The 23778-nt window shown below is 28.1% G+C and overlaps 3 protein-coding genes across 6 annotated transcripts in view; 2 read left to right on the top strand and 1 right to left on the bottom strand.

Annotated features, from left to right (window-relative positions):
• The first annotated feature begins 1 nt into the window (after window position 1).
• On the top strand, window positions 2-1924 carry LOC118072970 (uncharacterized). Its single transcript, XM_035093186.1, has 2 exons — window positions 2-335; window positions 607-1924. Exon 2 carries the CDS (start codon window positions 795-797, stop codon window positions 1893-1895), a length of 1101 nt encoding a protein of 366 aa, XP_034949077.1. The 5' UTR covers window positions 2-335; window positions 607-794; the 3' UTR covers window positions 1896-1924.
• On the bottom strand, window positions 1052-6397 carry LOC118072969 (oxysterol-binding protein-related protein 9). Of its 2 annotated transcripts, XM_035093184.1 has the most exons (13): window positions 5928-6397; window positions 5579-5794; window positions 5271-5501; window positions 5131-5209; window positions 4934-5026; window positions 4731-4851; window positions 4470-4594; window positions 3915-3944; window positions 3669-3831; window positions 3280-3572; window positions 2781-3175; window positions 2484-2711; window positions 1052-2384 (listed from the first exon to the last, which is right to left on the bottom strand). In XM_035093184.1, the coding sequence occupies exons 1-13, from the start codon at window positions 6033-6035 to the stop codon at window positions 2298-2300; spliced, it is 2169 nt and encodes a 722-aa protein (XP_034949075.1). In that variant the 5' UTR covers window positions 6036-6397; the 3' UTR covers window positions 1052-2297. The 2 variants fall into 2 exon arrangements, with proteins under 2 accessions (XP_034949075.1, XP_034949076.1); XM_035093185.1 differs by lacking the exons at window positions 4470-4594; window positions 4731-4851; window positions 4934-5026; ... (2 more) ...; window positions 5579-5794; window positions 5928-6397 and adding an exon at window positions 4103-4305.
• Window positions 6398-6855: 458 nt separating this feature from the next.
• The window catches only part of LOC118072539 (neuronal acetylcholine receptor subunit alpha-7-like), a 76372-nt gene continuing 59449 nt past the window's right edge, over window positions 6856-23778 (top strand). For 2 of the 3 annotated variants that reach the window (XM_035092492.1, XM_035092493.1), the window contains exon 1: window positions 6856-7228. In XM_035092492.1, the coding sequence (XP_034948383.1) occupies window positions 7208-7228 (21 nt within the window). In that variant the 5' untranslated portion in view covers window positions 6856-7207. Of the gene's footprint in view, window positions 7229-9276; window positions 10087-23778 lie in introns of those variants that run through there. The other variant, XM_035092491.1, reaches the window with a different exon arrangement.

Raw genomic sequence — 23778 nt, forward strand, 5'->3', positions numbered from 1 at the left:
CATGGCGGATAGTTACGTGACGACACGACTGTATGATACTTGTTCAATATGAGATAAAAATTGTACATATGATTAAAAAATCAAGAATCTGGAATTTAAAAGTCGTGATGTTTACCGTTTTTCGTGGCTAAATAATATATCATATTTTCTTTGTGAAAATAATCAACATTTGAGGATACATTATTAACAACAATAATTGGTGATAATAATGTAATACTTGAACTTGTCATTTGAAAGTTTAGACTTCAAACAAAAGCAACAATAATTTATCAACAACGAACAGATTGGCTGTAAAAAAATTGTTTTAAAGATTTTACTTAACAATCTGGAAAAGGGTAATTGATTGTTTTGTTTTAATTAATTTAAATAATTTTATTTTCTTCATTTAAGTTTAGTCAATACTGTTTTTTTTTATTTTTTTTTGCCTAACAACAACTATCACAAAATTTGATTTACATATTTATTCATTTTATTATCTATATATTAAATTACATAATCAATTTCTAATTGATTTGAGGCTGCAAAAGGATTTAAAAAAATTAATTATATTTTGTAAACAGAATTATGTTATTTATAGATAATAATTAATTGTTTTTTTTGTTCCAGAATATTGACAAGTGAGCCATCTAATTTAATAATGAAAAAATATTTCAATGAATTGAAAGATTCACAGATTAGTTATTTAAATTATGATTCTTAATCAAACAAATACGCTTACAGAAGACTTTAACTTGAACACAAAAGATGTAAAAATCATCACCAAATTTTTCAATCACTTAACAATTATATAGTCAATGGATTTTATAACTATAGAATTGAGACCATTTATCCAATCATGTTACGTTTTTATTCGTATGAAGAATGAGACTGAGTCTTCTCATATAGAAATAATTGTTAAATATAAAGCTATTGTCATTAAAACTGACAACGATCACTATGATATCCGTTTTCCATCAACAATAACATTATGTCCTGCGTCTATTTCACGACTTGAAATAGTTGGAAAATGGATAATTTTTCGAGTACAAACAAATCCATCTAATTCATCATATGGAACATTTACTTGTGAGTTTATTAACACAGAAGAGATTAAAAATGATTTCAAGGATACATCCAAGTTAAATAAAGTACCACCAAAGAATACAAATATTTCATTAATGTGCAGCTGTTGTAAAAATATTTTATCTAATAGTACTATATCATTTTTAAAAGTCCTACCACTACCAAGTGACGAGTGTGATCCATGCGAGTGGTTTTGTTGTTCACATAGTAATAAAATCGATTATAAGGCATTGTTAAGTCCAACACAACAAGATTTTTATTATGGATCTCACTTTTATATTTTAAATAAAAATATATTTACAAATTTAAAAATCAATAAAACAGATATATTATGTAATAGATGTTTGTCAATTATTGGTGTATCTAATGATGACACTTCGTTTAAAATTTGGTGTCATTGTATAGAATATCAAGTACATTCATCTTCCGATTTTAAAGTTGATGTAAATACTCCTTTAACAGATTTTCAATTAGCTCTCAAATATTTCTTAGTCAATAATGACGATAAACAGAAAGAGATTTGCTTTTTTACAAATGAGCAAAATCAATCTAAATATTTATTACTAAAAGTTCTTGAGAAAAATCTTAGTCTTCTTACGGACTCAGTAATTGACGAAGTAAAGGGAGTAAATTTGAAAGAACAAAAAATTACAAAAGTTTTGTTTAACTGTCCTAAAATTGAGTTAGAGAATGTAAATAGTGAAAATTTAGTTATGTGCCAAATTAGTTTGAAATGTATTATTGCTGGAATAGAATATCTCGTATCGTCATCGAAGCGAATACCACCGATGCATCGATTTATAGGTGAATATTGTATCAGTTATATAATGTAAGAGAAAAAAATAACATTTTACCATAATAATTTTGTTTTTTTTTGGACTTTGATACTACTTTACTTTAGTTGTTTTCAATTGTTAAATTATTTAAGACCATTTGTATAATTAGACGAAATTACTAATATCATCATTTTGTTTTCAGGAAATACATTGAATTTCCATAAAGGTGCACTTCTATTTTTCGTTAAAATCATGCAATTTTTGCTATTTCGATTAATAACAATGTTTGAAATTATAACGATAATAAATATTAGTAATATTTTCATACATTGACGTTTGTTCTTCGTGGTATAACGGCTAAAAAATATGCATTTATGATCATTTTATTCTTTGACAACAATAGATCATTTTCAATCATCCAATAGTATTCATTATGTTTAATGAATTACTAAAAATCAATTATTGCACTAAATTTGTTGTATTTGTTAATCTAGTAACAAGTGGTGCGTGATACATCCATCCACCATCCTTAATTTCTTTAAAGAACTGTAATGGTTAATAATTTAAATTAATTTACAAACTTTTTTTATTGAGAAGAATGATGATTTATGTTAATGAAAAGTACTTATACTTATTTATACTTACTTTAGTTTCCCATGTGAGGTTTGCTTCTTTACGAATTCGAGCTTCTTCTCGTTGTTTTTGTTCGATAAGACATTTTGCAGCAGTTGCTTTATCCATGTCATTAATTTTTAAGCCGACTGTTACTTCTCTCCACACTTTTCTTGATTCATTGTCTTCTTGTTCACTTATTGGTTTTACTATTTTTTTATCTACTGGAATTTCAGTGACGTTTGCAAATATTTCTGTTTGCTATATAATTAGAATACATATTAATTTATAAAATTTATGTTTATGATGAAAAAATATCAAGTTACTTACACCATCGCTATATTTAGCTTCCATAACTCCACTCCATTCTCCATTAATAACAAGGAAGGGTTTTTTCTCGCCTGGTTGTGTTACTTGACAAACAATACGATTACGTTTTCCACCATAAAATGGTTTTGTTAAAAATTCAACATTAGCGTGATAACCTGTTTGTGCACAAGTAATAGTTGTTGTTCCGCCGAGTTCAATCCAAGGAACAGTTAATATAGATCTTCCATAACCATTAGGGAAAGTTAAAACGTATTCTTCACCGTACTCTAATACATTTATCCATCCTTTACCGATGTTATGGACACCAATACTTAATCCTAAAAATTTACTCTTAGTCCAAACATGTGCGTTAAAACTTATTTTCTTAGCACGATGTTCCGCATAAAATGCACTCACTGTAATAAATTAAAACGTTCTTAGAATATCGTAAAACCTTTATATTATGGATTTTTATTGGATATTATTAAATCAATGATGAATAAGATTAAAGACAACTCACCAGGAGGATGATGAGATACTTGTTCAGCAAGGAAACAAAGTTGATTATCTTCACACCAAGGTACTGGACTTAAAGGATCACTGGTTTTTGATGAATTTGTTGATGATGTTACGTTTAGCTCCTCTTTTCCTCCACATGATTTGTCAAAATTCCAATGACATCTAAAAATTTCTCCTAATATTGGGTTGTAAGGTTTCTTTGCTACACCAGATTTACGACCAGCATGAAAACTGCTTAAATACCATCGAACCACCTGGACCATTCGATCTTTAGGAGTTGGCATATCTGCTACACTACATTAATTAATGCTCAAAAGATTATTACATCTCACACATGAAATAATTACATAATAAATATAGATTTTTTTAGAAAATTATAAAATAAATTACCTTAAAAACAAGTTGGGATGAGCAAAATAATCTGCATACATTTCTAATAATGATCTACGTTCTAAAATAAATGTTGGTAGTACGACTTTCGTCAAGTCCATCCCAATTTTCACTTGTGATAGCAGATGGCTTATTACTGAGCCATGACTCTCCATTGAATCCACTAAAATAACGAAGTATTTATTTTTTCAGTCAATTTTATTATCTTTTTATTATCAAAAATCATTAAAATAATGAAATTCTTACTTTCTGGCTCGCTTTCTTCCTCGTACAGTGCTGGAAAAAATCAAATTATCAATTAAACATTAATGACAGGTTAAGTAAACATTGTTTAATACTAATAATCATATAATAAATATTTCATTAATAATAAATAATCGTGCATTATTAAAAAAAAATGAAAGCTGTATCATTTTGACAAGATAGGAACTCACAGGTAGATGCACAAGAGTCGGTCATTTTTTCCATAAAAAGGAAAATAGAAATCCATAATAATTGGCACTTTTTATTGTTTTTATTTATTTATTTAATGATGTATTATGTAATTTTTAGTAATAACACTCTGTCAAATGATAAGAATAGTCACGATGCGTCATTATTCGTGTGCTTGTCTGCATATACTCGCGAGTATGTATAATCAATAAACTTGGTTCGTTGATAAAGTCAAAAACAATGCTATCATCCTGGATCTTGTCCAAGATTTGAATCGTTTCTCTCTTTATAATCAAGTATGAAGATGTATTTCAATTCTTTTTGATGGTAACAAATTTATGTAAATTTAATAATTTTTTGTTTTCTTACCATCGTAATCTACAGAACCATCCAATTTAGTTGGAGCTCTGACATTAAATTGCTGCTTTCGGATTTCACCAAGACTAGAAGTTTCCTGTTTTGTTTGTAAGCGATCGGTAGGCTTATTTGGTATGCTAAAAGATAGTTAATTATGTAATAAATACTAAAAATTTTAAAAAATCGTAGATTTTTAGCGATTGCATATAATTTTTTTTTCAATTAAATAAAATCTGCAAATAGATTGTAAATGATTGCAAATCTAGATGATACCTTTGACTATGATTTTGAGTTCCTGTTGGGCTGGAAATTTCATCTGCAGCATCGAAAAAATCTTCGTCTTCATCTGATGAAGAGTATGAAAATTCAGGAACTGATAAATTTCGAGTATTGACTGAAAATAGAATTTTTTTCACTTAGTTGTGTTAAAGATTACTACAGATATCAACTTTGTTTTAAACAAAAATTCTACTAACCACTTGAATGAACGGGAGGTAATCGAGGTTCTAAACATTCTGAACCTAATTCGATGCCAGTTTCTACTACTGTCTCCGGTTCTCTGTCTGGAACTAATATGAAATATTTGTGTAATTACCAAAATGCTCATGTTTAATTATAAAAAGCTTTTATATGGTTGAATTAGGAATATGAAAATAAAACTATTTACAATTACCAAAAGATAGTTGCGTTGAAGATGTACTAGTAATGTCTGTGGGACCTTGATATATGCCATTGACAGGAATGGCCGTATTCTAAAATAATTGATAAATACGTTAATTTATGTTTTTGTGAGAAGATAAGAAATTAATTTACCTTAGCAATTTGTAGCTGAACAATGGTATGTTTGACAGAATTAAGTACAGCATTCGCATGATTTAAAATAGTTTCATATCTCTGACTTTTTTCTTCGTCTATATCTTTTAAAGAATTTTGTTTATTTTCTATAACTTTCATTTGATCTATTAGTAATTGAAGATATGCATCAGCTTCAGCTACCTTGCGATTAAAATCATGTTTTGGTAACGTTTTTTTTGGATCCCAGCGCTAAAAAAATTTATAATATACTAAATAATGTCATTGTTTTAAGAAATAAGATATTAATTAAAAAGTGTTTTAATTACCGTGTGAGAATGTCGTAAGATGGTATCTTCTAACGCTCGTACCCAGCGTTCACGTTCCTCACCATCACGAGTTTGGAAATGGAAAGTTTTTGGATCATCCTTTGATGAAGATGTTGTAATAGTGAATGTACTATCATCTTCATCGTCAATTCCTATCACAGCACCTCTTAATCTCACACATCCCCGGCGAGCTCCACGCATCATTTTCTCTTTACTCTGAAATTATTTTAATATAAATGAGATAAAGAAATTGAGTAAACAACAAGATATGTAGATTTATTCTTTATTCAGTTAATCATTGCAGATAAATAAAGATTCAATAAAGAAAAGTGAATCACTGAGTACTTACTGTGTAATACGATAAAAGTCCAGCATTGTCATCAAGTACAAACCACCGATATTGCCAACCATTAACAACATTTGTCCATTTACTCAATGATCCTTCCATTGTCGACATTTCGCATGAACTTATTATGTGATTGTACCAAGCCACTTACAAGTAATTGATAAAACAATATCTTGATCTTATAACTGTTTCGATATTTAATATAATATTTACATAAATGAATGACAGACACTGTAAATTGTAATTTTAAAAAATATTACTGATCACCATTATTCGATAATACTTGATAGTGATTATTGAAGCATCATAAGAAAAATATAAATGTAATTTGTTTGATAATAATACAAGCTTATCCAAAGTCGAAGTCGACAGGCGCAGAAGAAAATTTTAAATGATACTGGTAAAGGAGTATATATGAGGAGAAATCTAATTATTGCAAAAATTACAATTAAACAATAATAAAAACAGCTCAATTTACATTGAATTTTTCGCCATTAACGTTCATAGCGACACCTATTAATGTCAAAAAAGCGGTTTATAATGAAACTAAGTGAGCGACAAAAGCGCGGCATGGAGATAGCGAATTTTATTGCGCCATATTAGTTGCTTTGCCCGGCGCGTTCTTCAATATCTTGTTGGAATGTTCGAAAAAAAATATATAATAGAATATCCGGTAACATTTAAAAATTTTTTGTCATTCATAAAATATCTAGCATTATAAAAAATATGACATTTAACCCTTTTTAAATATTAATCAATTTTATCATTTAGTTATTTTATAAAGTTCCTAAATATTTTATCTAGTAAGTTTCGCTAGTTAGAGCTGGCAGCCATTTATTTATTCCGTTAGTTCCACGAAACTCAAAAATTTTGGAGCGGTGCTCATCGTGGGTCAATTATGTGGCTTATAATTATACTTTTTTATGAATAATTGATGATTATAATCAATTTAATTAATGTCTATATTAATCATTTTTATATACGTAAACCGTTTTTATATGTATATGCAGTTGTAACTCATATCTACAGCCAGAAATGTATCGACAACAAACCTATGGCGATAGCAGTTAGTTATTGGAGTAGCACAGCATAAAGTTTATCGCTTGGTAGTTTGAAGTAAAATTTTTTTATCAGTGTTAATCAATTATTATATTTATTTGTGGATTGAAAAGAACTTAAATAATTAGAAACATTCAATAAGTTCAGTAAAATATGTTCTTCAAGAGTTCAAGTGTGAGACTATTCTATATTTTCAACACATTTTCTACTCAACATGATGCTGTATGCAGCCACCAAAGATCAAGGTATTTATATCAAGGTATAATGGTATATGTTTATATATAATTTAGGCATTTGAGTAAAATTTCATGAACCTGCTTAATAGTTGATAGGTTATTTTGTTAGCAAATTAATTTGCCAGGAATAAATCAGTTGTTTACTTCGACTATTAAACTAAATTACTATATCAACATTATGATGGTGTACATCATTCAATTCTTGATCAATTTATTTATGTTGTCCATAAAAATTTTATTATATTATTAAACTTTAAATGAAAATACTTTTTGATGAATTAGTCAACACAAATAAATCACATGTTATTCATTAAGATAATTATCTTTTTTTAATTAAAGTCATTTTTGTGAATTAAAAATAAATGAATATTAATTGAAGAGCTTCTAATTACATCTTAACATGTTATTTATTTGATAATTTTGGCATAAAGTGATAAGAAATATTAATTTACAATTTGAGAATAATAATTTTGGGAGAAATTTTCTCTGTTTGAAAAATTAAATGAAATTTTGCATTTAAATATTCAATAAAGTTTTAAAAATTTCTACAATAAATAAATTAGAAAATGAACTAAATTTATGATAAGAGAAATTCTAAGTAACTTTTGTTGAACTTAAAAATTGTATTGTTGATTGATCATCATGTGAATTGAATCAGAAAAAAATGAATTGAGAGTTAAATAACAATTTTAATAAACATGACAACCTAGAAAATGACGTGACATAATTCTGATAGATTATATACCAAGAGTTATGTCTACTCATTCATTCGCGACTTGAGGTCATTATATAGGAACGGGGAAAATTACATGTTGGTTCATCCAAGTCCAAGTAGTCGTATTATACATTCAGAGATATGCAATCTTCGAAATGGATATTGCAATTTAAATGAACGAATAATTCTGGCGTTTATCCAATTATTTCATTGTACATGTAAGCTCGTTATAAGAATTTGCATACAGTTTCTACAGGTATTAACATTTTTATATGTAATAGAAGGCGAGAAGAAAAACATAAGTCAATGAGGTCAGTAAATAGGGAATATTCTCATGAAATTTTTTTCTTCAAAACTATTTTCATCGGTTAGTATAAACAAAAAAAAAACCAATACAGTAAATTGCAATTCAACCAATAATTGACGTACCAACTAAATGAAAGCCAAGTCAATACATCTCGTGATGTATTTAATTAATAACGAAAACTGGAATACGAACTCGAAATTAAAAAGAGTTATATTGAAATAGAATAATACTAAAAAGATATTCGATTAATAGAAGCTGTAATATTTTTTTTTCTTAAACTTATTTGAAATAACGAATTTGACTTCTTCATCAACTTATAAATTTTTTAAAAGTTATTATTGCTGAGGAGTAAATATTCTTAACGAAACGTGGTAAACTCAGTATGTAATTTCTATCTCTGCTCCACCTGCTCCTTTTTGGTATTCGAAATCAGTGGTAGTTAAGAGTAGTAGTATGAGAGAGCTGTCTGGAACAGCACAACTGTTCAGTTGGCCACGCAAATACAATTGAATCACCAATCAAGAACACCCTTTAACTATAACACTCCATTAACTATTTTTGTAGAACTGCCAGGCTAGCATTGAGACTCAAATCGAATAAAAAAATGTAGCAAAAAAGGGAGATGGGAATACATATAGTGGAGGAGTAACGTAGGGAGTTGATAAGATTACTGGTTAGCATGATCCATCTGTTACGTACTGATAGCATGTGGCTAGGGATTCATGTCGTTGGTGTCTTGGCAGTTAGGAAGACACCAAGCTACGGTCGTAGACAGGCTGAAAGAAAGCTCGCTGGTGGAATGAAAGAGCTAGCTAACACATGCGCATTTGGGTTATATTGATCTCGCCATAGTAACGATTCCCTCTTCTTCGGGGGATGTTAGCACACACTGTAGCTGGCAGGGTGCAGTACTGTACTAACTGATTCCCTCCCTTTTGAAAGATGTTGACAGTGAAGAGGGGATAGTTATGTGGGCCGCACAATCAAGGGGAAACTGCGAAGCGCAAACTGCTGCGCTCTGTGACTAAATGAATATCAGTCCACCGTTGATCGTCGACGGGGGTGCATCTGGCACAAAAAATCAGTGTTGAAAGACTTCGGGATTCATAATTAGCTGTGCAAACATATATAATTATACGGGAATCCATCAATTGAGGCTAAAAATGTGTGCAGCTTTAATCCTAGAATTGTGGTGCTGTTGTTAGTAATTGGCATAGTCAAGTGCTGTTGAAGGCCAGAGGGGTGAAAGCACGAGCTGGAGAAGAGAGATTGAAGCAAGAGTGAGCGGTTTGGTCAGATCCATTGTATCGTATGACCTGGATGGCAGTGCGTCAGCTACTGGCGTGAGCTGGGACCATGTCGACGGTTCACAATGTTGCATTCAACAATAATAACAGTAGTAGGTTCCGGAAGTAAAGGTTGGTGCGACGATATTTGTCTTCAACGTCGTACCAAATCTATTATCCAACAAGGTATCAGGAAAAGAAAGACGCGGGCCACGAGTCGTGCTCGGTCGAGAGTGCATTGTTGGTCACGTGTCCACTTTATCAATCATCAACAAACCCTGTGAAAATGTTTATTAACAACGCGCTTAATATTGCTCGTCCACTTTTATTCTTCTTCTTCTACTTTTACTACTTCAACTTCTACTTCTTCTTCTTCTTCTTGTCTTCGAGCTCGCACGCTCTATCTGTCATCGAGCGATACTCATTCTAGGAACGCTTTATTCGTAAGGTGACCACGTGACAACACAAAACATAGGGGTTTTTTTTCACCCCTTCGGATCACGCAGAAAAATGAAACGCTGCTGGACCCTCATGGCGGCGATCGCCCTTGCCACATCGGGTGAGTTTTCTATATTTATTTACTGCTGTTGTAGTTTAGATTCACTAGGATTACAAGAAAACTCTTATATTATATATATTTTTTTTTGATCGATTATTGTGATACAATCATTGGTATTATTCTTATTAATTGTTTTATTATTTACATTCTGACATGTTTACTTTTTTGATAAACTCAATTAACTGAGTTGCCAATTTTTCCATTCTCGATTAATAGTTATCATTCCAAGTGCAATTTTAAAATAACTCATTATTATTCATCATAAATAGTAACACAACAAAAACAATAACAACAACAACAACTAAAATAAGTAATCATCAGATACATGTATGGGTACGATGTACATTCACACTTTTATCTATTGACAACAAACTTTACGGGAGGATTTACAAATTTAACCGATATTAACGTTTATGATATACTCGTGTTTATGAAGTTTAAAAACTATCGCGAGTATTATATGCTATTTTTTGAGTGTATATACAATGTGTCAATGTAGAATGAAGATAGTGTATGTTATCTCAGTGTTCAGCCATCGGTGACATTGAAAGGGACATTCAACATTCATTCATGAGTACAGTATCAATCGTTACATTTCTGACACGTCAATTGTTGTTATATTCTCTTCTTATCATCAACTGAATCCTTCACTCGTTTCTTTTTTTTTTTCTATTTTTTTTTTTTAAATAAAAACAAACCACTACTACAAGTACCTCAATTATAATTGATTGGTCATAACTTTTTATTTTTCATCCGATAATATATACGAGTACTATTGATTGACCCACTATGTCGTTATTTTATTTGTCTATGAAAAACAAAATCACTTTAGATATTGTGTAAACGGAACAATCTATTGCTCTTTGGCTGTCACCTTTACCTGTTCATCCTGCTGTATATAAAGTGCAGTCTTGTGTTTTAATTTGTTTAATAAATAAAAGACAAAAAAAGAATTAAAAAAAAAAACAAAATCGTGTTGAAAATAGTAAAATTCTTTGTGAAAAGCCGTTTAAAAAAAATTGAATAAATAACACCTACAAAAAAAAAAATTGTATTTTCAAGTATAGTTAAATTGCCTCAAAGTTTTCTTGTCTGGCTAAGCAATTCTGTAACTACTGATGAAACTTTCCCAAGCTACGCGAACTATACACATACGTACAGCTACTGTCTGACCATCGTAGCCTATCATCACTATCGTTTAGAGTTGAGCAAAGTTACTTACGGGTTTAACGACATAGATAGTAAAATTATGCTTATATTATGTATATTATTTTATTATCATATTTAAAATGTTGACATTCATTAAATAATGAACATATAGAAGCTGGAAAAAGTTTAGTTAGGTTTAGTATCAATTTATCATCATGACAAAAGGTTTCCAGGAAAAGGAATCTGTTAGGAAAAAAAACTTGTTTTTGATTTATATCCATTAATAATAATTCTTGGACTTATAATCAATCATAAAAATTTTTCAACATTATACATTATTAAATGAACAAGTAGTTAAACTGACAAAAAATATATATTGAGGTATTTCGAATTTATTAAGAAATAAAATCAAGTGAAGTTGAGGAAAAAAATTTTTAATTAGAAAAATAAAAATAAATATTTAAAATTAAATGTAAGTAAATCTTTATTACGAGTATTGTGATTTAGTAGAAAATACGAAGACTTTTTTACATTGAAAAGAAAACTTAGTTTCAACAAAGAAATGTTTTCCTTGAAAAGAAATACTTTTTTTTTATTTTAATTATTTTTTATTTGAACGAAAAGTTTTAATATTCACATAAGAATTCTTGTTTTTGTTTTGTTACAAATATCTAGTTTTTATTTCAATCGATAAAATTTTTAATGTCCATATCATTATTTCCAGTTATAAGAGAAAAATTTGTTCTTACAGATAAATTCGATTATATTTATGATATAAATAAACATAAACATTTAGTTGAGTTCATTAACTTGAAGTACAATAAATATATCAATGTTTATAATAACATGTTATTTGATTGCAATCTTTCGTGTTTTACTGTAATCTCTATCGAAATTACGCACAACTATTCTGTTTAATTATCTAGTTGTCAATCGTTAATCTAGCATCAAACTAATAATTTAGTTATGGGGAGAGACTGGGGCAACAATTAACATTGAGATAAATGTTGGCACTTAATTTATTGGAAAACTTCTGAATCTTAAAAGATACAAACGATGCTATTAACAGAGATAAAATCATATTAGATCAAACAAAACAATTACACGCATAATAAAAATTTAATTTGAAAACAAAAACATTATTATTATACATGAAAAAAACAACTATTAATAAAACTAAATAATGTTGAATGAGAAACAAACGAGTGATTTATTTTATTATAAATCTTAAAATGAAATTTTTTTTTTTTTATCCATCACATAATCTGATAATTACTAAAACTCACGTTTTTTTTTTTATAACCGAAACATTATAAAATAAATTTCATTGAAATCATAGAGCAACAAATTTATCAGAAATGAAGTTTTTCCATTTCTTTTAAATAGAAAACTTGAGCTCAAGGCATAGACAATTTTGATTACTAGTTACTTATCAAACTAATGAGATATGTTTTCGAAATTAGATGTACGTATGATTAGTTATATACGTTGTACTTGGAACGATAAAGAGATAAAAGATTGGCAACTTTATACGTGAATGCAGTGTATCATATACTCATTTGCGGAATAGATAGGTCAGTTGAAACGTGGCTATTATCACCGGCCTCAGCTATCTCTAACCGGTGCTGTTTGTATCCTCTCTGTGACGCGGTATACTCATCTATATTTTGATCTATTCAATTCTACCTTTGGATAATCCATCAACGAGTCATATTTGATTCCTCACCAAACTGACCTGTCTATGTTACTCATGAAATTTCATAAATATAAATATATATTTATTTTATATTAAATATATCACTTTCCATTTGGAAGTACACTTGTTGGAAAAATATTATTAAAAATGCCAAAATAAAAGACGCATGTATAGAAGCGTTATTTTTATGTATGTGCTGATATTATTCTTTATGTATATTCGTTAATTTTTAAAGAAAAAATAGCTTAAGCTATTGATTTAATATCGAAATTCGTGTAAAAATGAAATTTCAAACAATTATTTTATTTTATCCAATGATTGATAAATTGTAATTTTTATTTACTCAATGGTATATTTTTATAGTTAATAAAAAAGAAAAAAAAATAATTACTGAATGAATGTGTCATATGTGGATGAGTTAATTTATATTTAAAGACGCCAACTACTTTCGTCTTGCATATCTCATCGCTTTAAGCCTTAACTTTAACGTGGGTGTTGGAGTACAAGCATGAGTATAATGTAGAGTTTCTTGGAATATCCCGCGGGGAATTTTCAAAGACTGTCCTAAAGTCCTTTCGTCTTATTGCAACTGTGACGTCTACAACGAGGGCGTAACTCATGAGTAATGCACTACTGGAGGGTGTATATATTGTCAAGTGTGTGACAGAGGTAAAAGGAAATAGAAGAAATAAAGTTAAGAGTAGGCAAACGTGTGACATACCAACAACAGAGACAAACTCAAGTATGTATTTTGTGATAGACGCCATTGTCCACGCCACTTTTGTACTTTACAAAAACGTGTTTTATTAACCTGAGGGTGTGGCTATTTTTATTTTTTTTTTAAGTAGTGTACATAATAATATAACGTGGCTAATAACCCAAATTACACAACAAACAATCGTTGTTGAAGAAAATGAAAGAGACAATCATTATTTTTATTGTTATTTTTTTAATATTGAAATTCTCTTTTTATGATAATATTTTTAATTCTTTAAATGTTTTATTTATTGAAAAATCATGGAGTTGATAGATTTTTTAATACTCCAAAAAGTAATTATTATTTAGTAAGAAAATATTTTTTAAAATAACTAATAAAGTAAACTTTTTTTTATCACTATGAGAGAAGATCGATAATTCAATTATTACTTTTTCTAAAAGGATTTGAAATAGAATAATGAGACAGAGAAGCTAGAAAGTATTCTACGTTTTTTTTAGTTTTTTTTCTTTGTATAAAATATTAGTAACAACCAAAAGTTGGTTTATATACATTTCTTATATCTAAAATCATCATTCTAACAATAAATTAAATTGTTGGAATAATTAGAAAAATAATTATATTGATAAAAATATTTAAACTGAATTTTAAAGAGGTACATAATGTGATATTACTATTGGGTATAATTGAAAATAAATATTAGAATTTATTTGATTAAAAATCACTCGTGAATAGGAAAATATTGATTATAGAAGTTCCCTTTAATCGAATTGTTATTACAAAAAATAGAATATGAATTATTGTAAGTTATTTTACAAAGTACCTTAAAGGCAATCGATATGATTGAGCCTAAAATATGATCATTAGTAAAAATATCAGGAGAACTGATTGATTGTTTATTTAAAAAAGACACAAATAATAATTATGTAGATATTTTAATAAAAACCATCATACATATTCATATGGGTTTTTATTACAATAGAATAAAACGTCAAAAAATATCCCTAGAGCGAAGAAATATTGATTTATTGAAGATATTTCTGGAAAATAGTTTAATTAAAAAAAAAGTCATTTCTCATATTTCTTTATTGAATTATTGGCAAGCCTAAAGTTTTTATGAAAAAATTAATTTTAAGTATTAATATTTTATAATTAATGAATATTGTGGGATAAACTGAATACAGGAAGAAAATAATTAAATTCGATTAATAATTGTTTGTTTTTTATAGATAAAAATAATTATTCTGTAAACTCGAGTGGAGGTATTGATAATACAATATATCTTGTCCTGTGTATTATAGGTGTTGAGTAAACTAAAGATGGCTTATTTAGTGGGCACTTGGTATTGTCACCAAGTGTCCAGTGGTATTTATATTGACTAGGGATTAATGATGTTCCCAACTATTTTAAGGGGGTGAGAGAACAAAGCAACACAAGTTGTGGCATATTGTATATCTTAGAGTATGAGAGTATGCTGAGCGCGTTCATCGGCTTTGGACTTGCTATTCAGCCAATACGACGCCACTCTGGAAATTTGTATTTCCGTATTTTCCGCAGTAAATGTATAAAATATATATCTATATGTTGTATCTACCTACGTGTGTATAGATACATGCAATATCGGGTGCAGACAAACCGACTTGGCTGTATGACAAAATGATTGTGGGTTTTGGAAGGATAGAGGATATATTGTAATTGACGAGTAATCAATAATGATCAATATTATTGATTAGAAATGGTGTGTTAGGATCAATGAAATAGTTGGAATGATAAATGTATACATGATATAACTGTAGACGGATGTAATCAGCAGTTTCCAGGGTACTTCAGGAGCATAGATGTATAGCTTGTTTGGTGAAAATGAGGAGTAAGTTGAGTGTAACAGTGGAAATTGGGTCTGCGGGTGAAAATCGTTTTTGTCAATGGTGTAGAACATTTCTTAGCATAGTGCAAAAGAGGGAATAGAATATAAAGCCCGTATGCTGAATGTTAGCGATAATTTTTATGTAATGTGTCAGCTGGATTTACTTTGAAGCTAAGGCCTCGATATGCATCATTGACTATCCTTTGAAGCTTTTCATTTCCGTGCTACTTTTATGGTGGATCGTAAAAATATATTAGAGTCAGTGGGTATTTGAATATTTGCACACAGTTCAAGGGATTTTTCTTACACACCATTATCGTGGGCCAAGTTATTTCGTTTTGTGATATTTATTATTTGAAGGTAGTTTCGATTCCAAAAGTATCCAAGTAGTGCACATTTGTTGCCAAAAAGATTGCAAAGGAAGTCATTCGCCGTTGGAAGGCGCCATCTGCTTGCTTTTTTTTCCTTCGTAGAATAAAGTGACCAAATTCTTTTTCAAACAATGGTATTATATCTATATAGCGATATCTCTTCAAGTCTTATGCACTTAATACTTTTATTTCTTATTTGTTTTATTATTTTCCACCCTTTTCTTCCCCTTTGTCTCGGTGTATCGTAGATAGGGAGAGAGAGAGTCTAGGAGAATAATCTTGTGCTCAATTTGATTAAAATTTATCTAGCAATGTAAAGCCATCGAGCTCAGACAAAAACAATTTATTTTGTGCGGTAAGATACTTTGTTCGTGGTATATTTTTGTACTAAATGACGCTGAAATACTCGGCCAGAAATTCCTATATCGATTTTTCTTAGTTACGTTCCTATTGACTAAGGACTTAACAACCACGACAATGTTGTTGCTTTATCAGCTGCGTTCTTCTTTATGCGTGACAATGGAAACGAATTGTTCTTATGAGACAATGAGTTTCTAATTTTCCGGCCCTATTTCACGGTCTAACATATTGAGACTTGCTTTAAAAAATTTTTCCTTTTTTATCAACACTTTATTATTCGTAATTATTATTTTGTATCTAATTTATATCATAAAAGTCTTCTTTCATTTCTTTTATGTCATTAATTTAAAAAAAAAGTCTATCACTAGGTACAGTATTTCAATTGCAAAAAAGTTTTTTTATAAGTAAAGTAATACATTTAAAATGATGGAAAATAAGTAAACATTCCATTCAAGTGATTTTACAATTTTTTTTATAATAAAACACTTGAAGTTATAGTGTACTCGGGAAATTATTTGAAAAAAGATCTATCGTAGATTGATTCAATTTTATTAGAACCTCTTTAACTCAATAAAAATTTATAGTCACGTCATTTCTGATAGCTTAGTAAACGGAATTTATGCATTCACTTCTATAACCAATATAAATAAATTTTCTTCAACAACAGGCTAATAAATATGTATCGATATTATTAAAAAGATATTAGGACTTTATTTTCAAGTATTTATAATAATAGAGATAATATAAGTAGTGTTAATAGTATTCAAAGAAAAATTTCTTTTTCTTATTTATTATTGGCAGAATTTAATAATTATTCCATTTTAAATTCCAAGTAATTATTACTATTATTATCAGAGAAGAATTATTTTTTTATTAATAAAAAAATAATCTTCTCTGATTCGCGTTATTTTACCAAACAGAATAAAATATATAATTTATTCAAACTTATTCGTTCATTAGATGTGAAATGAAAACCACAATTCATAAGCTGCCTGCTTTCATTCCTTTTTAATATACTTTTATAATTGCAAATGAACAAAAACACTGAAATATACAAAAAAAAAGGCAATAAAATAAATAAAAAATTGAATTTTTCGAGTTTTTTCTCATTGACAATCGCAATGAATAAGAAATTCCGTTAGTAAAAAAAAAATAGTGGAAAAATAATATAATTCTTATTACATGAATCCAATTAATTTTACATTATGCTCGGAAAAGGTATTTGAAAATTACTTATGCCTTTTTAATTACTCAATTATTGGAAAATAAGCCGAATAGAGTCATTGACATATATTTCAATTTTTCTATTTTACCGTACTTAGTATAATGAATCATTTTTATGAGATAAAAGAATGAATAATTTGTTAAATTGACTACTGCTTATTTAAAGTAAACGAAGTAACAATATTTTATTATTAATAATAATAATTTAACCAATGGAAAACGCTGCTATTATTGTATTCTTTATTTCATAACCAATTAAAACAAACTTCAAAACAATACGTTAAGTAATTATTTATATTTTTTTTCAAAGTATTAACTGATATAAAAGTGTAATGGTATTGATGGTTTAATTATTAAATTACATTTAATAATTGAATAAGAAAAATTTAAAGAAATAAACAAAGCGATAATGAAAAAAATAAAAGTGATTTCTTATTTATATCATTTAAATGAAAGATTTATCAAGGCAATTAAAAATCTAAAGAGGTAAATTCTGTCTGAAGGAAATAATAAAAAATGTAACTATTTTATTGATAGATGTCAACGACCATCGACTCAATGAACTTTGTTACTCGAGTCTTGAAGATTGTTTTTCGTAGCTATGCGGATCGATCTCAATCTGCTCCATCTATTCGTGTTACTGACGATTATTTGAGACGTGCCAACAGCAAGAGATCGATCTACTTTCCTGCTGTTTGCCCTGTTTTTCTGTCTTCGCTACACTACACGAAATGTATCGTCACTAAGTCACTAGAAAGTTCCGGAGCTCGACATTTCTGAATGTCAGACTACAGAAGCTTCTTTTCAATTTTTTTTTTTTTCAGTCTCATCCCTTCGGTCTCTTTCTAGTTTTATATTTTTTTTATCGCCTTATCTCTTCTCATCATCCAATTCTCTTCTTTGTCTATATCAGCCCCTTTTTTAGTTTTCCATTACATTTCTAGTAAGATCAAGTTAACTCTTATTTTTCACAATGTGTCACCCATTCTCTAATGTGCCCTTCAATATATTTTCTTTTGTCAAAAATACCATAAATGTAGGAAAATCAAAATCCATTGTAATAAAATTGACTATGATTAATTTTCAAAGGAAGAATAAGGTCAGAAGTTTGTTGAATACAAAAAAAAAAAGGTTGAAGTTTTTTGTTGTTGTTTTTTTTTTTTTATTAATAGGACAAGTTTCTATGAATTTATGTAAGTATTTGTCTCCTCTTATTAATGTATTTTGTAGTGCACAGCTGTTAAAACTTTTATTAAATTTGCTTCCATCGCTTTATTCGCTCCCGGCTCTTCAACTTCCCGTTGATTGTGTAATTTATGTACTTCCAATGTCGTTTTGGCCCCTGGCACTATAGGCACTTCGTCAAGTTACTCAAAAAATGTCCTTTATTTCGTTTCATTCACAATCACTGTTCTCCATTCAAATTATTATATTGACTTATCAAAATTATTTCTGCTCCATATCATATTGACTCGTATTAATTTCATTTCTTTATTTGTTAATAATTTGAAAACTAAGTAGTCAATAAACATCTAACCAAGTATTTTTTTGAAAATAAAGTTTTTTATTTATTATATCAAGTTGTAATATTCTTAAACTTTATTTTTATGTTAAATGAAATATTTTGTTTATAAAAAAAATGTTGATACCACTGAAAAACCTGGATCGAAATTTCATTTCGCAGTTTTCCTTTCATTTCCGTTTGAACTTTATAGATGTATACTGGAATGGAACGTTTCATCACTAAGTTAATAAACGCATCTATTCGAAACTTTTCTATAAATGTTTATTAACTTTACTACATTTATGAAATAATAATAGAGGTACAAATTATTATAAGTAAGATTTATTTTAACAAAAGAAACTAAAACATAATTGGCTCCCTAAGGCTAAATAAATTCCATAATTTTTTATAACATGGTAGGCAGATGGATATAAAACATCAGGTCTAAAGAAATATCGAAATATTTTTCTACTGTATTAAATTGATATAATTGTATAAAGCTGAAAGCGCTTTTTCGGTTCGACAGTTAATAATTTGTTATATGATATTTTATCATCATTTTTATTCAATTTAATAGAACAAGTTAAATATTCATTTTAAATAAATAATTTAAATTTTTTCTCAATATAATAACGTTATTGAAATTCTATTATTTTCCACAAAAAACATCATGCTTCTGTAACAAAGTCCACTTTTATTTGTTATTATCTTTAAACAATAAAATAATCTATTACTGGTTGATAATGAAATCTTTTCAATTAAAAATATCCAACAAACTAACTTCTTTATTGATTTATGTAAATTATAGATTCTAGTTTGCCTCAAAGATTCATTGTGCTCTGTTTTCCCAGATTAATTGATGATATTGAAGTAGTTAATAATTTTTCAACCATGCTGGTGTAGAGAATTTGATAGGTCTCTAGTGGAAAGAAGAATGTTTAAAAATTTACTGTTTATATTTATATTGCTGCATTGAATTTTTTCATCAACTGATCTTTGTTATTATTGTAAGATTTTGAAAAGAATAAAAGAGCGATAAAAGCAGTCCATTTCAATACTTCTATTAAGAGATCTTTGCAATTTAAATTTATATTTTACATCAAATTTATTCTTTCAAAAAAAATACTTTACAATTTCCAGTGAAATACTTGGAATTATTCCTTGAAAAAAAAATTAAATAATTTATTATGAAACATTGTGGATCGATAATTATAATTTATGAGTTGTCTTTTATCCTTACTTGAACAAATCTATAGGCTTATTTATCAAGAAAAAATTGTTTCTTATAACTTTATACATCGATGTTAAATAGTACTATATCTGTTTATCATAATTTTTTCTTAATTTAAGTAATATGAATATTCAGCATTAGTTTTCATATCACTAGATATGTATATAATTTACATTTTATAAAAATGCAAAAAAAAGAGATAAAAAAATATGAAAGATGAAAGATAGCTGAAAGCATAAAAATGTTAAAGAAAATTTCATTTTTTGTTGCAAATATGAATAGAAAAAAAAATTATGAAAACGGGTTCTTTATCGATCAAATATATCGCTTACTAAAAGAAGTAGAAATGATTTCCACGTAGTTGGGATATATATATTTCTTTCTGTCGATTATTACCTTTGAATTTCTCCATACTTTATCTTATTTTACTACTATGTAAGAGCTAACTTGCAATTCTACCTTCACCAGATTTTTCTTTCATCTTTTAACAAAATTTTTGGATACAAGAAAGTAGGTGATAAATTAGTGGAGACCAAAATAAATTCAATCTGTTATCAATAGTGGTTCATTAAACATATCAATCTGTTACTAGTTTTGAAATAAATTAATTTAATAATCAATTGGCTCATAATGAAAAATTTCACATTTGAATGACAAAATTAATGGAATTGTTAAAATTAGAATATTACTTTATCTCATATAGATACTTGTTAGTACATTTATTGAATTTATTTAAAATATCTTTAATTTCAACACACTGAACCTATCTTGCCAATTTTATTCTCGACCTAAATTAATTTTATATAATATATATAAAAGTTTTATTCACGTTCATTATCTCTCATTTCGATTTTATAACAAAGTTTTAAATCAGCAAAGATAATTTGATGACAGCAGACAAATTGTTGATGAATAGTATTTGTTCAAGAATTCTAATTATTAATAATTATTGTATATAAGTAATTCTTAGGTGAAGTATTTAACTTCTATTGACTTATCATCAGTTTAAAAATGCTAAATAGGTTCATTTAATGACAATGAAATAAAGTTCATCATGAAGTTATCACAATGTAAGCTTAGTTTAGCCTATTTTTGTTGAAAGTACTTTAATACTTAGCCTCTTTCAAGATAATTATTCTAAGACTTACTTCAGGAATCATTGCGTCAAGATGTTTTGACAGAGAATATTTAGTCATCAGTACTAGAGTTTCCTGGATGTCAAGAGCGTGGGCTGTGTCATATTGCGTAGGAGTCTTATTCAATCACCGCATAAATTTCATGAAATTATAATTATTTAATTAACGTAAATGAGATATAACATGAACCCAACAAATACTCGTCAGCAGTAAGGTGGTGCACTTCATTAATCTTTAAGGCTTAATTGATTGTAATAAATGATGGACTCTTTGTAACTTTCCTTGCTTCTTTCCTATTATTCCATTTTCTATGCCATCCCAACATAATCATCACGAAGCATGAGGTAGAAAATTTTTTTTTCTACAGCTGTATATACATCATCAATCACTAAGATTCGTCCTTTCGGAAATTGGTTGGTATATTTTCAGATAATCTTCCTGAACAAATGAGCAAAGACTTTGAGTAATTGATGGTCGGGTGGTTGGTTGGTGGTTGCTATTGGCATCAAATACCAATTTCATTCCTCAAACTAACTAAGAACATGACTTTGTGAATTCACTCATAAGTAAAACAAAAGTCTTTTTTTTCTTGTCGTTTTCTTGTTGTGGGATAAAAAACATCTTTTCTCTCTCCATCCTTAGACTTTTGTTACAGTCTCCATCATCTCCTGAAGATTTTATGTAAAAATTTTTTTTTTCATGCAATGCTGTTGTGTATATATTTTCATTCCTGGTGATGATAAAAACATGACTAGGTTGAGTGCTCCACAGTTTCAGGGTATTTTTTTTCAGGAGACAATTTCTGGTAAAAATTTTTTTAAGGATGACAAGTTATTTTTTTTTTCGAGTTTTCTATCAAAGGAGAAACATTATTAGAATGTAGTCCAAGCTGCATTTCAGGTCAAACTAACAACATGCTTGAAGATTTTCTCAATTTTTGTGGACTTTTTTGACTTGGAGCCAAGATAAGGTACTGGATTGGTTAAGAATGAAGACAGGCGTATCTGGAGCAAATCGAAAGTCTTTGAAGCAAAGGTGCTTTCGTAAACATTCAATTTTTATTAGGAATATCGAGTACGCAGTGTGTTTTGGACAGCCTAACAAAACGACTATCTTGAACTATCCCTACTGCAAGCTGTTGTGAGTTAAAGCAAAGTGAAGTGGATGTGAAAAACGGTCAGAAAAAGGAAAAGAAATAAAGAAAAAGCTTCAGAAATGGAATATATCCATATACTCACAAAGATATTACTTTATGTAAGATGACATTTAAGACATTTTACCAATGTATTTTGAAATTCAGCAGGTTTCTTATTTCTCACCAGATCCTATCGTATCTTTGGAATAAAATCAAACTAAATTCAAAAATTCTTTCCTTGTGCAACTGTCGAAAAAGATTGTTTTAAGAGGACTTTGAAAAATGAATTCCGATTGTTTTATTAGTCTTTTATACTATTGATAAAATTCAAGAAATTTTTCAACTGATACAAATTAATAAAACCTATCATTCAATAATATCTGCAATTTTTATTTGAATTTTTAGTTTAATTGAGTTTAAAAATTCGACTCAATTAATGTCAATTTTCCCATTAACACAGTATATTACTACGTTTCGAATAAAATTTTTGATAGAATTTTTATTTACTTGTCAACACATTTTTATTTCTACATATCGTTCTTTAAATAACGAATGGTGATATAAAAATGAAATTTAAATTTTTTCTGTTATAAAGTATTGCTAACAATATTAAAAACTTTTTTAATTATATTATGTCGATGTTCACGATAATAAAATTTGAATTTTCTTTACTTTTTTCAAACAATCAAAGAACTGGACTTGACTCTACACATATCAAACTATGTTGAACAATAACTTTTACAAGAGAAAAACAAGTATTACATTTTTTAAAATTAATCATGATTTGATTCTTGAGTATTTTAAATCATCAAATAATTAACATGTCAAATAAAAACAAATTTAAATGACTACTATATTTTTACTTAAAAAGCAAACATTAAAAAGTTAATTTTCTCTATTTACAATTGACCCACAGTTGGGGTTCGAGGGCTAATTCAATCTAATCCTCTACATTAACTCTTGGGTCTCAGTAATCCTACGAAATTTTTTATATGGAATGTTTTTTACATACTCTCTATACCAATATTTTAGTTATGATTTCTTTTATTTACCGAAAACTTTTAGATCATTATCAATTATCATAAAATGCTTAAAAGTATACAATGATTGTTAGATCAACATAATCACATAAAAGATTTTTATTTGATTACATAACATATATAAGATGTTTCAGATTTGAAAATATTATCTTAGAATCAAGTAGAATTTTTAAAAATACATTACTCACTATTTTTACCCAATAATAAAAATAATGGGGTTCATTATCAAAACATTATTTTTACTGAGATTCAGTATGAGAAAAAAAA

The sequence above is a fragment of the Chelonus insularis genome, unplaced genomic scaffold (assembly GCF_013357705.1).
Source record: "Chelonus insularis isolate UGA/USDA-ARS -01 unplaced genomic scaffold, ASM1335770v1 contig_94_pilon, whole genome shotgun sequence".
NCBI lineage: Eukaryota > Metazoa > Arthropoda > Insecta > Hymenoptera > Braconidae > Chelonus > Chelonus insularis.